This window comes from Channa argus, chromosome 20 (genome assembly GCF_033026475.1).
Source record: "Channa argus isolate prfri chromosome 20, Channa argus male v1.0, whole genome shotgun sequence".
NCBI classification, from domain to species: domain Eukaryota; kingdom Metazoa; phylum Chordata; class Actinopteri; order Anabantiformes; family Channidae; genus Channa; species Channa argus.
This window is the reverse complement of record NC_090216.1, coordinates 1,463,488-1,481,601: the sequence shown is the minus strand read 5'-3', so window position 1 is coordinate 1,481,601 and position 18,114 is coordinate 1,463,488. Positions and strand designations below refer to the sequence as shown.

Below are 18,114 nucleotides of genomic sequence, written 5' to 3'. Positions count from 1 at the left end.
TCCTCTCCCCCTCCCCTCCCACCTCTGTAACCTTGGCAAATGTCCTGGGAAAAGAGAGGGGAGAGAGGAGTGGATTAACAGTGGCTGTTCGGTTGTTTCTTCACTGGGGGAAAGGTTCAGAGTGAAGAGAAGATGCTGGTGTGCAAGAACGTAGCCTGATAGGTGGAGTATGTTTGTGTATGTGTTGGGGAGAGTTGTAATAATGAGCACATGCATAAATCTGCTGTCAAGTGCAGCTTTGTTTTTCTGCAGAGAGGCTGGAGTTCTGGGCTTGAGGCCATGCTGACTGCAGTGTGTATTTTTTTACTCCAAAGGACAGCAGATACTGCAGGTACTGTAGGTACTGCACGTACTGAGGAGGGAACATAAGAACACCAGGCTTCTGACAGCTCCACTTACATCCTGCCACAGCTTTCATACATATTCATACAAGAACTAATCACACGTGAGAAAAGGTGAAAGGCTGCAGATGTGCAGTGGGGAGCTGCCAAAATTACAATCTCCATTTTCAGAAAGGTTGGAACTCTGGCTAAAATGTAAAAACTCAGAAAATACCATGATTTGCATTTGAAACAGACTTTTGAATATAGAAACGTCCATCTCTGAAACTGAGAAATCAGATTTTTATTTTTTATATTTGCTTATTTTGAATTTGATGCCAGCAACATGTCACATAAATAATCTGCAACCATTTTGATTAATGGTTAGTCATATTCTTTTTAGTTTCCAGCTACTCAAATGAAGGTTTGTTGCTTTTCTTATTCATCTTGTCGTAAAGTTAACATCCGTTGATCGGCACATATTTTAAGAGCCTGTGAATAGAATTGTTCAGATCTTTTCTTTGAGTAGAAATACTGGAGAAGTCCTGCATTTACTTAAGTAAAAGTACACAAATATTGCAATTAAACTGTATATAGATTTTAAAGGTGTAACTTTTATACAGAATGGCCCTTTTGAGAATATAACACGGATTATAATTTTCAAAGCATTGTAATTATTTTACTATGTATATTTTATTCATTTAAGTAAATCAATAAAATAGCAGAAAACAGAAATAATGACATAAAGTATAAGTACGTGAGTAATTCAGTAAGTTAAGTGACTTTGCACCACTTTCCTCTTGAGTTTTCAGACATTTTTAAGGCTGCACAATTAATGTGTCATGAAATGAAAAGTTGCAGACCTACAAAAAAAAGTCCAAAAAACACAGGTTAGTGACAGTTGAATGAAAAAGTTTGCATCCCCTTATGCTGAAATTGCAAAACAGTAAACAACTGCTTTGGTCATGTTCATAATATTTATGTGAATAAAGTATTATTATTATGATATATTTATACTTACAGGTGCTAGGAAACTAGCTTAAGAGCTATGTAAGCATCCAAAACACACAGCGGTGGAACTGACAAAGCCAGTTAGATACAGCCAGTTGGAATATAAGCCCACCTGCTCACAGTCAAGTGTAGTCGGCACAAGTGTGTATTGTTTGGGAGACACGCACAGGAAGGGTGGACGTGCAAAGTATTAGACATAAAAGGGGGATGCAAACTTTTGCACTTTTGCAATTCTTTTTATACATTCATTGATCGTTTTTGTTACTTGTGATGATGAAGGAATGTTTGTATTAGCTGAATGTTTCTTTTGCTTTTTGCCATTTGAAAATTAAGGGGATGCAAAGTTTGCATTTGACTGTATTTCAGAATAATGAACACGCAAACAGAAGTAATTTGTAGTTTATTTTAATAAAAGTTAATTGTGTGTGGCTACTGTTTTACAAAACACATATGCATAAAAATGTACATTCATGCAAGGACAAACATTCAGTGGGACTGTGATAACACAGTCATCACACCAGCTTTGTTTTCACTGCTGCAACAGTCGGTCTGTGGCCGTTTTTACCATTTTGTGTGGCATGGAGATAAATACCTTGTTTAGAGGAAAATAATAGAGACAGTTTGCAGGGACAACCAGAAAAAGACTCCACACACACTTTGAGAGTGTCTGCGTTTTTACTGTACTCTACATGTGGCAAAGCCTTTCTGAAAAGAAGTTTGTTAAGAGAATGATAGTAGCACATGGTGTCAGCTTCGTGAGACATACATACATGTGTATGTGTGACCCTACACTGAACTTGTTATATCACAATTTACCAGTACGTGGTGCTAATATACCAGCCATGACACCAAGGAACAAATATTATACTATACACCGATCACTAACATTATGACCACCTATGCACTTTATTAAAATCCAACACATCAACTCTGCCATGAATTGTCATAGTGGTTAGTGAAGTCGTACTGGATTTCATTATAAGAAGAGGGTGTTCTAATGTATTGGCCACCTTATAGGCAATTATTGTTTCAACCTAAAGACTGAGAAATTAAAACCTTGTAAAAGTAGAATTTGTGGCTGTATTGGATTGCAATAAATTGCAAAGATGGACATAATGTTAATGACTGATCGGTTTATACTACTAATTCAGAATTTCCACAGGGTTCTTTAAGATACATTTAAGACTATATGTGACATTTTAAAACCACACAGCATCATAACAGTTTCATAACGCATGAATAAGTCATGAAGCATGAACAATACCAATAGGGATATTTTCTCAAACACAAAATGTTACATTCTGTGATTCAAGTAACATTAGTGCTAAAGGCTGCAAAATATTTTAAACCGTTTTTATTAGGAAACTGTAGTTTGCTTTTTGTGACCTGTGACAGTTTTAATGGCAAACAAATTAAACTTAAACGTTTCGAATGGACAAGTATGAGGTCATTTAGTCCTGATCAGATAATCCGCAACATTGTGGGAACAACTTTATTTAGCTGCCAGTTCATCACTGTATGTGACACAGTCCAAAAAAGCATATTACGTTTACAGTGGTGGTCTATGGTGGTTATTGTGCACATGTATAATCATAGGATTTGGGTGCAGCTAAGGTTGGGAAAATATGGATACAATATTAATTCAAGGTAAATTACTCTCTGACAATAATCAATATCTGTTATGATATGATTATGACATTATGTTATTCTGCAACTTCAGATTGTTCATTGGTGAAATGACCAACCAGAGAATCAGTACTAGCAACTAGTTGGTGAGCACAATAAAGTAGTGGCTAATGAGACAGGTATTCACCTGGCAGCAGAGTTGGAGGAGGCCAAAAACTGAGCTGAAACAAAAGAGACAATTGTATTTGCATTTATCAGGAAGCTGAAAAAAAGAATCCAAATAAATGCTACTGTTGCTCTGTGCCTGATGGATGGGATGGATAAATACTGCAAGTTTAGGTCATAACGTGTCAGTTTGTTAACATGCTAACATGCTAAGCTCATGCTAACATTAAACATAAAATGTTTGGCATGTTAGCATGTATTTGTAGCATGGCGCAGTATTTAGCGAACGCACACATAGCAGAGCAGAATAACATGCTAAAAGCATGTCGTCCATGTTTGGCTAAGACTGACGGGATTACTACCTAATATTTCAACAATTTAAGAAAGAGTCATAGAAGACAGCAGCTATGAGAATATATGTAGAGGACAAAAGGTTAATGGAACAGAACCTATAAACAAACCAGAATTTATAATATACAGACATTTTTTGGCCAATCCAGTAAATACAGTACCTGAAGAAATCATCTTGTAAATCCAGCATCATCATAATGTGACTCCGCACAGCTTAGCTAGCTTGGTACAACTGCTAAAACAAAACACTTTGCATTTTTGTCATTTCATAGCATATGTCATAATGTCATAGTAATAAACTAGCAACCAACTGACGATTCGAGATCAAAATTAACACTCCGGTTCTTCCAGTTCAGTCACATGACTCACTCATAATCCTAAGGCTTTGGTATGGACTATTCCATACTGACCTTCAAAGTTCAGTGTCATCAATGGCCTCTGGGTCATCTAAGGTGTCCAGGCGTCTCTTGCAGGCATCCAGCAGTTTCTTTCTGGGGCCCAAAGGGATGTGAATGCTGGTGAGATCCTGATCTGAACACAGCAGCAGAGCCTCCAAGTCAATCTTCTCCTTCCTGAAAATTGGCATGAACTCACTCAGGCTCTGAGAGGCCAAGAAGGTTTCTAGAGGATTGCTCTCTGGTTCCAAGTCCTCATCCAGCCCAACATCAGTCTCCTCCAAAGGCAACTCCTGCAGGTTTCCTTCCTGCAGACTCACTGCGCTGCCAATACTGTCTTCATCAAAGCTGGGCAACCGTTGAGGCAGTTGTCCATGTAAACGAACGTTGGGCGCCCGGCCCACAGGGTCACTTCCTGCTACACTTGCTTCATCGTGTGGCCCGATGCCAAACGTGCCTCTGCTCATATAGTTCCTTCTGAAGACCATGGTGCCGAGCCCAGGTCGAGTGAACAGGGAGTCACGACCGGAGTCAGCACTGATCTCTGAATATGCAGCCTCATGGAGGCCTGGGTCACTCATGGCACGGTAGGACATGTTGTCACCATCATCATCGTCTCTGGGGAACATGTCACGTATGTTGAGGCGTGACCTCTCCTTGGCGTTGGTATAGGTGCCCTGTTTGAGAAACATGATGTCGTTGCCAAGCTGCAGGCCGGAGAGCGAGCGCACACTTTTCCTGCCGTCCTCGTAGATCTTGAACGTTCCATCAACCTGCTTTTTCTTCTCCAGCTTCTTCTGTATGTTGGCCCTGCCCTTGGCTGTGGAGTGCAGGGTGGCCTGAGAGAAAAGAATAAGACAAAAAACGTTCAGAAGATTGGTACAGCTCTGATCAGTTAGTCAAATTATTTAGAAAAAGAGGTCTGACTGCTTTGCACTAAATAGCAGCCAGACACTGTGAGCAGCTAACTACCATGTTCAAGCTAAAGTAAGATGCACCTGGCTGCAGAGAACATCAGAGTGCTGACTCCCATTCAACCTTATTGTGTAACCCTAACCACCTTTGTCTTGAGGTCCTTGTACAACGTCCTGCAAATGTGCATAGTGTATATTCCTGGGTTAAATTTGCTAGATAAAATTCCTTCAGGAGTTGGTAGCAACCAAAAACATTGCTAAAAGGTGACTACGTCTTGAATGTACACTTAATAGGTGGCCAGAAACACAGGCTAAATGAATGTTAATGTCATCTTAACGACTTTATATAAAATTAGAATCAATTGATGCTGCTGTAATACTTAAGAGGGTCACTTGTCAAAGGCTAACAAAATAGTTAGTCCCAGTTTTTTAAAGAATTTTTAAAAAAGAGCAGCATCTTAGGGGGCAGTGGCTCAGTTGGTAGAGTGGCCGAAGGTAAGACACTGACACCCCAGCTGCCCATCCCCATCTGTGCAGTGCCAAGTGCCAGTCCCAAGCCCAGGAGATATGGGGAGGGTTGCGCCAAATCAACATGCGGACTAATGATCCGTCGTGGCGACTCACAACTTACAGAGATAGGCAAATGGAAAAAATGAAAATAAAAAGTAGCATCCTCACGTTCCTCATTAACACATGGTCAAAGAGCGACTACCTGTGAGTATGGCATGTTGGAGGTGACAGTGTTAGACTTGCGGCTCAGTGTGCTGCTGCTGGTGTAGCTGGAAAAACTAATAGCATCCAAATTGTCCAAAGCGGCAGACTCCTTCATGAACTTCCTCTCCATACGTTCACGGTGCTTCCTCTGGAGCTTTGCGCACTCTTTAATGCGACGCTCCGCGGCACGGAATGCCCTGTCCTTGAGCTTGCTGACCAGGTTCGGGTTGAGGGTGATTTGCTTGGCAGCAATGGAGTCCAGGTAGCGAACACAGTCCATGTGGCCCTTAGCGGCGGCCATGTCCAGCGGTGTGTGGTAGTCATTGTCCAGACACCATACATTGGCACCAAAAGCCACCAGAAAGCACAAGCAGTTGTGGTGGCCGTTGGCAGCTGCCAGGTGAAGCGGCGTGTTTCCCCAGATGTCACACCTGTCCGGGTCACCTCTGAAAGACAGAACCGGAGACCAGAAGCTATGTTGGATCTCAATCGTACAGTATTCACACTGAAATGCTTTCTGACCATGTTGTCCAGGTTGAGCTAATTTATTTCAAATAACATGGTTTGTATTGCCGAAGCATGTGGACACTCCTATCCACATGTATCAGGGTCTGTCCTGCAGAATTCAATCAATATCTCCATCTTACTTTTCTACACCTTTTTACATTGACAATCTAATTTCTCTACATATCCAACATGTGCAGTTTGTGCATCTTCAGAACTTATCTTACAACCATAATAGTCTTTATTTAACTATTACCGTTATATCAGTAAAGCATGACCCATAATGCTGCACAAGCAATAACAGGATGAACAAACATAAACTAGACTTTGGCTTTTGGTTAAAAATTGATTTTTAGCCCTATAAAGCACATGACACACCTTGACCTTTTCACGTGTTGCATCCTCCAATGAACATAAGGCTGATATTGTACCACCCATAAGGGTTAATAAGCTAAAATTTGATTCACCTTTTAGCTCCTCCTCCTTCCACCTGATCAATAATTAAAACACTGCAGGTCAACATGCCAGAGGTGACTGCATTATTTATCCCACACCAGCAGCCTTTTTTTTCACACACACCCACAGACCTTGTTACCACACGCCGCCAGGACAAGGTCACCACCTTTATCAGCATGGACTCTGATTTCAGTTACTGTGTGCAACGCCAAACTCTGGCAAAGCCTGCAAATATGACAGTAGATACTTGAAAGTTGGTGAGCTATTTTAGGGTTCAGAGCTTCTATTTATTCCGCTGCCAGATGAAAGAGCAGATAATTGGAGATCATATTCCAGAGGCAGGATAAAGAAAACGATTGGAGAATCACACCTGACTACCTCAAAAAGTAATTTGACCACCTGCAGCTGTGCCAGGAGCTGAGTCAGAGGTGATGGAGCAGGTTGTCACCAACTTCAAACAACGTTTACTGGCAACTTGTAGAGCTGAGTTTACCACCTCAATACTTCTCCATGTACTGACTGAAATCTGCCTGTAGCATGAGCAATAAAGACCCAAACTCCTTGACTGATCGGTTAGGGGGCACTCAAGACTTAAGACTCACCTCTAGGTGAGTGCTGCTGCAGAACCTGCAGACCTGCTTCTGATACTGTCCAGTCTTTTACAGACCATCCTTTTTTTAGCCACACAGCTAAAGGTGAGTTCAAGGTGAGGTGCGCAAAATGTTCCCATCAGCCTCAGGTGTACTTTGAGTTCACTTCTAATTGCATGTTCTAAGCAGATTATTAAGATGAGCCGTATGAGGGGGTGAAGGGGCAAACACACTATTCAATTCAGGTTGTTGGAATTGTTGTGCTAATTTGCCTCCTATAAACTGTAGCTGAGGTTAAATATGTTATTTTACATAACTGTAAAGGCCCCGTGAAGATGATAAAGTAATGTGTGAACTCCTGTTGAACCTATTCCTGCTAAACACCAGTGAGTAAATACTGTAACGGATCATTATGTGAGAAAATATGAACTGAAATAGTTTAGAATTTCCAATGGGCCCTTCTAGAAAACAGAGTAGTGAGATGTGGTAAAAGTAAAGGACCTGTTACATTTATTGTACCTACGTACAATTTTAGAGTCACCAAATAACCTCACATGCATCTGTTTGGACTGTGGGAGGAAACCGATGGACTTTATTTTTATTATTGTCCTGACATCCCCGCCTTCTTCACACACACACACACACACAGCCTCTCGCCTTCCCTGTCCGTGGTCTCCGCCCCCTTTCACCTGTAATCAGTCACAGTATTAATAGCCCTCACTCACTGTCAGATCCTTGTCTGCTCTGCCAGCAACACTCCCACAAACCTTCCCGTTTTACTTTGGACTCCACTCACCAGTTTTCTCCTCTGCAGGTTTTTTGTGTTTATCTCTGCTGAGGGTTTTACTTCACAGACCTCTTTGCACTATTTCTCTTGCCACGTGTAGTTGAGTGTCAGCATGTCTGTTTCTTGGTGATGTCTAGACTCAAATTTACGTTAAGCCCTTGTTTATTTAGTTTCCCTAGTTCACCTAGTCCTGCTCATCTTTAGATTCTTCGCTCACCTAGTTTTAATACCGTTGATTTTCCCAATTTTCCCATATAGTTACTCTATCTAGGTTTGTTTATGTGTTTATGATATTAATCTCCCTTTGGAGTGTTTTTTTAATTTATCCATGCCCTGAGTTTTATTATTCCCTGCATCAATTAAGCTCTGGCTGCAGGTTTCTGTTTTAATTAACAAGAATTTGAAAAAAAAAAATACAGAGGACTTTTCCTTTGTAGTTTTAGGGGATTGATGCTGTAACACAGATCTCATTTTGATTATTGCCCCCACCACAAAAAACAAACAAAAGCCGTACAAAGCAAAAACAGGTCCCTGGGCCTGAGCCTCTGAAGGCAAAAAGACCTACAAGAAACAAAACAGGTAAAAAATGATCAACAAGGACCCAAAACTAGTAGGTGCAAAATAAGAAACCAACCAACAAAAGACACAAACTGCAGAAAACAAATGTAAATTCCTACTGAACAAAAGGGTGGGGGCTCTTCCTCTGACTGCCATCTTCTGATTATCTGCCCATGCTCTTCCTTCTTAGTTGACCTTTTGCTGTGAACTCTAATCTTTCTCTGCACTGCAGCCTGCAGGGTCTGCTGTGGGAAGAAGATGTCCTCTCCATCACTGTGACCTTTCCTGTGTCGGCAGCATCACAATTGGCTGCCCCCCCCTCAACCCACACTTTCCAACTCGCCTCATAAACCTGCCACCAGGATCAGCACAAACTGTTAGTCTGCTTCCTGCACCCCGAACAAAAGACATCTCAGCTTATCTCAGCTCATCTCAGCTTATCTCACCAGAATAGTAATTTTTTAAACTATCTCAGCTTTCTCTTGCACACACACAAAGACACACACACATTCTCGCTGAGGTGTATAAAGCTCTTTGTGTATGAAGGATGAGTCTAAAAACAACTTCTGTAATGTCTGAATCTAAAACATCGCCTGCTGAGTGATGGATCAGGCTGATCGGCAGATTTAACATGAAGGTATCATATTATCGTGCTGAGCAGCGTGTGTGTCTGTGTGTGTGTTTTCAGGTTTTTCTGTCATTAACCTGTTAAATTGTATGTCCCTCCATCCCCACTAGCACAGATTTGATTGGCACCAGTGGCAAAACGTTTTTATCAAGGCAATTTAATTAATGCCAGCAGTGTTTTTCTGATGAGTCGAGCTGCAACGAATGATTCTTTTCTCCAAAAGTTCAGTTATTTGCTGTTTTTTTGTGACCAACTAATACAAAAGTCCAAAATCCAATAAATATTCTTATAACTTTCACAGAAGATAAAGGTAACCAGGAAATACAGTTACACAGTTCACACACAACTAGAGTATGTAGGAATTAGTTCTAAAAAAACGGACCCAGAACAAACCGGCTGATTGATCGGTTTCATAAACTGGAAACTGACACAACAAACCGCTCATCTGCATTTAACTGCTGGTAAATGTCAGTAAGCCTGAATCTACCACTTGTGCTACAGCACTGACTCATTTCCTACTGGAGGCTCGGATTCTGCAGGACTCTTCGGGTCCCAGTTCTGCGGACTCACCCTCTCCCCACGATGAGCCGGAGCGCCTCCAGGTTGCCGTGGTACGCGGCCCATAAGGTCGGAGTCATCCCATCTTCATCCGGGGCGTTCAGCTCCTTCCGCGTGGCTTCCTTCAGCACGTCCAGGTAACCGTCCCGGGCCGCCCGGTGGTACCGGTCGTTCATGGCGGCGTTACATGGAGGGTCAGGTTTTTCCTGTTATTTCGGCAACTTCGAGTCCGGGACGCTGCAGGTCCGAAGCGGACAGGAACGAAGCGGGGCTGACGGGCGGGTTGCTAGGAGACGAAAACGGGGCGTGGTGGTTGACAGACAAGGGCGGGGCTTTGTGACGCCCGCCCCTTACACGTAAACACTGCCAGCAGAAAAAAAGTGAGAAAAAACACCTTTTCTAGCTTACAAATATATAATTTGTATTAAAATAAGAGAAGTAGACTCCTCAATATGTAGCCTACTAATTCTTTTATGGCAAGATTTGTAAATATTGACGCAGGCTGTGAGTTTTGTAAAAATGAAAATATTAAACATCTTTTTTTAATTTAAGGCTCATGCAGAATCATTCTGGAGGAAAATGTAAGCCTACTATGCTAATCATACAACCTATATTAAACAATTGGATGTTAAACACAATATCTTATATTATCATAGCGCTAATCATAACTTACAACAGACACTTAGTATAATACAATAGATTAGGGCAGATTGAAACGTAACAGAGAGTGAAACACAGCAGAGAAAAAACAGGACATTATACAACATGACCGAGTAGCAGTAGTGGAACAGAGTAGAATAAAGTGCAACGTACCACAAACGATTAAAGCAGATGAAACATGACAGATTTAGTACAAATAATAGAAAGAGCAGGTTCAGTGTAGGAGATGGTTCTACATGTCAACCTAACTTCAAAATCCTTTTTTTCTTTTGTCTAATTGTCCTTCTATTCTATTCAGGGCGAGTTTCCCACAGAAGTCTGACACTTTGTAAATGTAAATAGAAACCTGCCTCCCAGATATGACTGGGTATTAGCCCACAAAGATAACTTTCCCCATGGCTTCTGTATGTAGCCTGAGTAAATGTTTCACACATCAGATAATAGATTTTTACACCACACTGAAATGAATTAATCAGCCATTGCCTGAAATATATTCAAGCCTGTACAACACAGCAGCATGGTTTGCATTTGGGAGGAAGCTGAGAGTAATTTGTTGTAAATGAGCTAAAACATGCAAAAGTACTGGTGTGACCCTTTAACTACTGCAGGGTCACGGTGCAACTTAAGGGGCCATTACACTGTTTCCTTTTGCTCCGCATCCACAAAACACACACAGCAGATTGGCTAGTTGCAAAATGTATATTGGAGAACATTTCTGACTTCTGGATGTATTTTTCCATCCATGTATATTTACCTACATGTTAAATCTATAGTTTGATTTGGGATTAATTCGAAACTGCAAAATCGGCCGTGAATTAGCAACAAATATCATAAACCTTTGGCCAAAGTAATGCAACGTCACTGATGGATTACATAACTCTAGCATGTTTTATGAGTCTCCTAACCTTCATGAATGGTCAAGCAGCCTGCAAACAAATGTTTAGAAAATGTTGATTCATATTACCTAACATAAAAATACATTTTCAATCTGAGTGATATGTTTTGCAAAGGTAAAACTATAACATAAAGAACAAACCTGGTTTGTAGTAAACTGTCTTAAACAAAAAGACTTAGAAACTTGCGGCACGTTATCAGCTCTGACTGACCAATTAGCTGCTACTTAAGGTTCTTTAGCGATAAGACTGAGGTTACACATTTATGAGTCAGTTCCTGCTGTAGATGCAAACAGTGATGCTATGTGGCAGAAACCCCAGCTGATAAACCAAAGTAAAAGTCAGCAGCTTTAAGGAAAACGAGGCTGTAGCACGACAAATCTCCTGCTCCGGTCATTTGGGGCCACGAGGGCAAATTTGTTCCAGTGGTACGGGTGAAGAAAAAGGTCAACCTGAAACCTGATACCTTCCTGAAAAAGGTGTGTCGTTATTATTGTTAGACGTTATTGAGGTAACCACACCTACAGCAGTGGTTAAGACAGCAGATCACAAGAGTAACCATGCTGAACTAGAATTTCCGAAAAGACAACACTGGAAACTGAACAGAAAGTGGAAGAAGAACAACTAGGATTGAAGAAGCTAAAGAGAGTCCTTGGGAGGAGTAGAAAAAGTACATACAGCATGAATCCGGATCCTGAAGCCACAGAGCTGGATTCCTCCTGTAAGTTACCCAGAGGAGAAAAAACAGACGACCAGATCGAGGATGAGGAGCTGGATCCGTGGGTGGTTTGGGTTCCCAGCAGAAGGCGTATGGTCACCGGCCTGCTGGGTCTGAACATGTTCCTGCTGGGAGGGGCTTTGGTGGCTGGACAGGCTTTCAACCCAAATGGCCTGAAGCATGAGGAGCCCCAGGTATTCATACTGCTGCTGCTGGGGATCAGTTTGATCTGGATGTTCTGGTACCTTCTGTGGGCCAGGAACCAACCTGGCATCAGTCCACATAGGGACCACCACGCTGGGGGAATCACTGTCATCTGTAAGCTCGTTTAGTATTAATTTTTTTATCATCACATAATGTAAGATATTTAGTGCAGTGTAATGAATTGAGTTCCACTGTCCCAGTGGTCCTGATACTTTTTGCTGCCGTCAGTCTGCTGCTGTCCATCTTCAGGACTGGGTATTTGATCAGTATGAGGAGGTGTATGCCTGCTGCTAAAGTGATGTCTCTGTTCATTGAAACTCCTTTTCTAGCCCTGCAGGTAATGACATGTTTGATCTTAAATGTGGTTGAAAGAGAAGGACATTATAAAAAAAACATTGTACTGATATTGACTTTTGAAAGTCAATCGATCTTATAATTTTGTGTTGAAATTAAAATAAAATAAAACAACAAAAAGATAAAAATAGGTAAATTTAAGCTGTATTTACATATAGCAGGCAGATCCTAAAGAACTGAAACGATGAAGAGAAGTTAACTTGCTAAACAAAAAGCGTTTTAATGTGGTAAAGAAACCATGTTACTATCCGAAGGTTGTAAGAGTCTTCACCAAACCATGTTACTAACAAACAGAAATCTTAAAAAGCCAAACTTAAACAAACTTTAACAGAAACCCAGGTCTAGGACTCAAAGGATCCACTAGAGCTATGCTGATATAAAAACTATAAAAGTATAAGAAGTGTAATTATCTGCTTATATTGTTCACATTTGAATTTGCATTATTTAAAAAAACCCTTGATAAATACTTAAAATCTTTACCGTTGTTATTCAGCTGTGGCCTTGTAATAAATAAGTGCTTTTTATTGCTTTACAGACATATTTACTGTGGGCTCATTCCAAAGACTGCATTCACAAACACAAGCTGATCACCAGGTACCACTTTATATATTTTATACATGTCTATATTTGTGTTATAGTTCAGAATAAAGGGTCATTGTTATGTGAAAGTGTGTTTTCCTTTAAATGATGCGCTGGATGCAGACTGGGTCTGATGGTGATCCTCTCTGCTGACCTGCTGCTGTGGCTGAATGCAGTGACCGAGGACACCATCCACTCTGAGATTGAGCAGGAAAAGGAAGACAGAGATGGTTCCAGCAACGCAACCTCATCAGAGGCATACGTCTCTCATTTAGCAGGTAGTCAATGCCAGGGAGCGTGTTCCCAAAACATCCTAAGGCTCAACGTAGCCGAAGGGCAACTGGGTCAGAAGCAACTCCTACAAAATAAGAGATTCAGCAAACAATCGTGTTTAAAATGACCTTAAAATACGGTCAGATTTTTATCAAAGTAGCAGTTATGAACCAACACAAATCAAACAAATAAAACATGAATCACTCTGCTTTATGGATCTTTCAAACATAGCCGGTGTAGGTTGAAACAACTGTGAACCTGTGCTGACATAGACAAAAGTGTGAGCATCACAGGCGATAGGCTGAAATGTCAGGGGGAAATTGCACTAGTGTTTTTACTCAACTCTGTCTCCTTCAGCAACAAAGTTATGATGCTGTCTCATGTGTCCCCAAACTGTGCACAGGGCAACACATGGATCAGCTCATTAGCCATGATAATAAATTCAGTGCATATGTTCTGAAATGTCAGGGTGCATGTTCACCGGTTAAGGCTAAGTAAAAGCTAGGTGAAACATCAAAGTAACCTACCACACATTCACCAGTCAGAGCCCAGACCTGAATCCAACAGAGAGGTTGTGCAATGAGGTCCCATAGATGTGAGGCTCGGAATCCAATATTTAGCCTTTGTTAATTAGGCCCCAGAAATACTTCTTCATACCGTAAAGAGACACTTGTCAGTGAATGTGACCTCTACCTCGAAAAGTAGGTTGCAATAAGAACACTTTTCTTTGTTCGCCTCCAGGTAATTCGACCTTGTGTCGGTGCAGTGCGAGTGCAGCCTGCCTCGTCTTCAGGAAAGGCTTCGAAATTCTTTACCCCTTCAACATTGAGTACTACCTGATGGCCGGCTGCATGGTCTATGTGATGTGGAAGAACGTGGGCCGCAGGGTGAGTCCAGGTCACCGCCACGAGACTCAGAAGGTCACCTTACGTATCGTCTACAAAGGTGGGATCATATACGGCCTCGCGTTTGGTTGCCTGGTCCTCGTGGCAGGAGTGACCATCTTCGTTCTCTATCAGGTCTGGGTCACCCATCGGCAGCTTCGCCTCACCGCCTTCCTCATATTTTACGGCTTCCATTTAGCTGTCATGCCTGTCATGTGTCTCTGCTCCCTGGCTGGGATGCTGGTGTACAGGCTGGAGAGGAGGGCGCTCGAAGGGGGACACAACCCCACTCGGAGCCTGGATGTGCTCCTACTGATGGCTGCAGCTCTCGGCCAGCTTGCCCTCTCGTATTTCTCCCTTGTGGCCGCTCTGGCCGTGGGGACCAGTGGGCTTTTGGGGGACCTGGACCTGTCCTACTCACTCTTCAGCCTGCTGGAGCTCATCCTGCAGAACATCTTCATCATCGAAGGCCTCCAAAGGCACCCAAACCGTCTCTCTAAGAAGAAACAGAAGCAGATGAGCACCATCTTCAAGGTACCTGCAATTCATTTAAATGTTTTGCATAGTGACACGAAAAGCATTTGTTTAAATGATAAACTACACTGTGCTATAGCTTAGGAAAAAAGTACCATCACAAGAGGAGAGGAAGACGGATGTTTCACTGCTGGAGGGTAACACGTCAGCCCCCCCTGCTGTTCAACAACATGGTCGAAATAAGAAGCCCTGGACCAAAAACGTGATGCAGGAACTCTGTGCTTTCCTCATCCTGTGTAACATCATGGTAAATTTCTGTTTGTTTGCAGAGAAACACAGGCTTCTTTGTCGTTTCTGAATTTATCTAATACATCTACGTTCCCACTTCTTTCAGCTGTGGGTCATCCCTGCTTTTGGAGTCCACCCCCAGTTTGAGAACGGACTGGGGAAACAGTTTTTCGGCTTCACTGCTTGGTTCATCATGGTCAATCTGGGTCAGCCGCTCAGTGTTTTCTACAGGATGCACTCTGTGGGAGCGTTGATGGAGCTGCTTATCTCTGCATGAAATGCAGTGACTGCATCAGTGTCAAAGTAGATATTAACAAAGTAGCACATATTGTGTTGAGAAGTCAGAGTATGTGAACTATTTGTCATGATTTGAGGCCATAATAGTCAAGGGGAAATTTTAGATGTTAGCATATAGCATTGTGGCAACTGTTTGTTTGTCCATTTCCCGTTTCTGTGTGCTAGTCCTCCTATGCACAAAGCCGGGCCCACGAAGAAATGGTTTTTCCAGTTTCATGTGGAAGAAGTGAGCTGTTTCTGTGAGAGCTCTGACGTCAACTCCACCTATCACCTTTAAGACAAACTGTCAATAAAACCATTCATGTTCCATTAAGTTAATGTCATGAATATGAGTTCTGAATTTAGAAACATGAAGGTGTCAAATTGGAAACTCTCAATATGTAGAAAAAGGTCTCGATTCTGTATATTATTAGGTGAAAAATGGCCACACGTCATACTCTCAACAACATAGTTTATAGGATATTTCCTATTTTGTGAGTGACATTTATAGATTTTACTACTTGGTGCAACTCCTAAATCTAAGGGGGGGGGCAACCCAAGCCCCAAGCCCCAAGCCCCAAAACACTTGGAAACAATTTGCTTAATGTAATGTCTTTCATATTCTTCATGTGGAGTCTATGCAGTGGAGTCAAAACTAAATCCCCATTTCCAAAAAAGGTGGGTAAATGTAAAATCTAATCATTTTAGTCACAATAGAACATAAACAACATATCAGTTGTTGAAACTGAGAAATTTTAGCATTTCATGGAAAATATTAGCTCATTTTGAATTTGTGTCAAATTGTAAAAAAAAAAATGAATTAATCAAATTCATCAATTGCTTTGGAATTGGAATTGTATCATACACACAAGTACATTATTTGGGACTGAATGTGTAGAAGTTACTTTCCCCAACTGCTGACTGTGAGAAAATCCCTGCAGCCAGGCTCCAAACTCCAGTGGGAAATCTCACCAAGAGTGGAGGTTGTTGAATGAGACAACCAGGTATCACATACAACAAAAATGTGTCCCCAGACTTTTGGAATGAAACGTGCGACAGCCAGAACTCCTCTACAATCACGAGTAATCAGTGTGACGCACAAAAGCCATTGTTAGCTGTTGTGCATGTTCTGTGAGATCCCGTCAGGACCTGCAGTCCTCCTTGGGTTGACTTTGTTCACGATCCTTCTGGACTTTAGCCAAGTAAAGACAGAGTGCTGTGGTTGCTGTGAGGTGGGGCAGGTTCCCCTGCAGGTGTGTTATTCAAAGCCTTAAACCTTCCACAATAACTACTAAGCCTACTGGGCAAATTGATGTTGTCACTACAGGGCGGAGGAGCGATTTGGAATCTGTGATGGATTTTTTACTTTGACACATGCACTTGAGCCTCTGGAGTCATGGATGTGGCTCTGAATATTCTGTCCATACATTATATCAATTATTTTAAATGTGTGTGTCACTGGGTGTGTGTTTGGCTCCAGGTCTGTGCATTTGGGCTGTCGTGTTGTTTCTCTGTTCGGGCATCATGTGCTTCAAGAAGGGAAACTTGAGCCAACTAATGTGTGTCACATGGTGGTTTAATGCCTGAATTATTCTAAATGATAAAACTGAAAATAAAGATTCACCCCGTTTAAAGTAGATAACCTAAATCACTGCATAGCCAACTGGTTACCAAAGTCCCACAATTAGTTTAAATGAAGATTAAAAGACTGTAGTATAAATACCACTGGATCTGTTTGTGAATCAGTATCATGGCCCAAATCTTCACCATGCAGACAAAATAATAAGGATTACTGAAAAGCAAAAGTCAGGAGATGGATATAAGAATATTTCCTACTCTTTAAATATCACTTAGAGTACAATATGGACGAATATGGCACATGTGTAAATCTGCCGAGAGAAGGTCGTCCTCTAACACTGAGTGATTGAACAAGAAAGAGACTAGTGACAGAGGTCACCAACTTCCTCTGACTCCTCTGAAGGACTTACAAGCTTCAGCAGCTGAGATAAAACGACCTCACGTGCAAACATTTACCTGTCACTGCAAAACCTAACGGTAAACATTAAGAAGCTCGGTGGAGGCACTTTGTCTTTTGGTTGATGGTATCCATTCCTTGTTTTTTGAAGAAAAAAAAAAGAATTAAACCTCAGCAAGAGGACAACAGACCAACTTGATAAACTGTCCGCAAAGTGTAAATAAATCAATTGAAAACAAGGTAAAATGGTCATGGCTGATCATTTTAATATCTTTTGAACATTTCCAGCAATTCAAACACTTTGGTTACAGATATAAAGCCAATAACGTGGCTGGAGAGTGAGTCACATCTGGTCTTGGTTTTCATTTTGTCTTCACCAGCTTGACTTTGTATTTTGGACTTTTATTTTGTAGCCCATTTTCCCCGCTTCCTGTTCCATAGTTAATTCCACCAGCTGCACTAGTCATTATCTACTCTGTTTTCACCTGTTCCTCTGTCTATTTATACCCAGCTGTGCCCACAGTCTCCTGCCAGATTCTTGTTGTTCCTCTCTACTTTATGCCGAGTCCCTGATTTGATTTCAAGGACTCTGTTACCTGACTTCTTTGGTCTGAGGTCTGGGTCCCTCTGTTGCTCTATGTATTCACAGTTCAATTAATTCCCTGTGTGAGTATCGTTCTTCAGTTTATCTAGAATCATTAATTCCCAGTTCTTGTGTATATATGTGTGTATCTGTATTCTTGTTCAGGTTATATTGGGTCACTAGTCCAGAGTTACCTTGTTTTATCCCCCTCCCTGATTTACTTACTTGTTCATTCCCCCCAGTTAGTGGTATTTGTGACCATCTCTCTTGATTTTTGTTTGCAAGTTCTGCCCTCGTTTAACTTCCTTATTATAACAATATGTGCAGGTTCTGTCTTCTGTTTAGCTTCTAGTCAGTTCCTCTCTGGTCTGTATCA

At 41.5% G+C, this 18,114-nt stretch overlaps 2 protein-coding genes across 3 annotated transcripts; one reads left to right on the top strand and one right to left on the bottom strand.

Annotated features, from left to right (window-relative positions):
- Positions 1–1,720: 1,720 nt before the first annotated feature.
- ush1gb (Usher syndrome 1Gb (autosomal recessive)) lies at positions 1,721–10,107 on the bottom strand. 2 transcript variants are annotated; one of them, XR_010911850.1, is made up of 4 exons: positions 9,590–10,107; positions 5,495–5,942; positions 3,635–4,707; positions 1,721–3,178 (listed from the first exon to the last, which is right to left on the bottom strand). XR_010911850.1 is itself a non-coding variant. In XM_067488251.1 (3 exons), exons 1-3 carry the CDS (start codon positions 9,751–9,753, stop codon positions 3,886–3,888), a joined length of 1,434 nt encoding a protein of 477 aa, XP_067344352.1. In that variant the 5' UTR covers positions 9,754–10,107; the 3' UTR covers positions 1,721–3,885. The 2 variants fall into 2 exon arrangements, 1 of the variants encoding a protein (XP_067344352.1); XM_067488251.1 differs by having other exon boundaries at positions 1,721–4,707.
- Positions 10,108–11,342: 1,235 nt separating this feature from the next.
- Positions 11,343–18,056, top strand: LOC137105718 (proton channel OTOP3-like). Its single transcript, XM_067488249.1, has 7 exons — positions 11,343–12,166; positions 12,253–12,389; positions 12,942–13,000; positions 13,109–13,263; positions 14,000–14,676; positions 14,756–14,923; positions 15,011–18,056. Exons 1-7 carry the CDS (start codon positions 11,812–11,814, stop codon positions 15,179–15,181), a joined length of 1,722 nt encoding a protein of 573 aa, XP_067344350.1. The 5' UTR covers positions 11,343–11,811; the 3' UTR covers positions 15,182–18,056.
- Positions 18,057–18,114: the final 58 nt, after the last annotated feature.

Excerpts from the sequence above, each read along its gene's own strand:
- LOC137105718 (XM_067488249.1), top strand. The coding sequence starts at position 11,812 with ATGAATCCGGATCCTGAAGCCACAGAGCTGGATTCCTCCTGTAAGTTA. Across the intron at positions 13,001-13,108 it reads AAACACAAGCTGATCACCAG|ACTGGGTCTGATGGTGATCC; the intron begins GTACCACTTTAT and ends CGCTGGATGCAG. Across the intron at positions 14,677-14,755 it reads AGATGAGCACCATCTTCAAG|CTTAGGAAAAAAGTACCATC; the intron begins GTACCTGCAATT and ends ACTGTGCTATAG.
- ush1gb (XM_067488251.1), bottom strand. The coding sequence starts at position 9,753 with ATGAACGACCGGTACCACCGGGCGGCCCGGGACGGTTACCTGGACGTG. Across the intron at positions 5,943-9,589 it reads CGGCTCATCGTGGGGAGAGG|AGGTGACCCGGACAGGTGTG; the intron begins GTGAGTCCGCAG and ends TCTGTCTTTCAG. Across the intron at positions 4,708-5,494 it reads CCAACATGCCATACTCACAG|GCCACCCTGCACTCCACAGC; the intron begins GTAGTCGCTCTT and ends CTTTTCTCTCAG.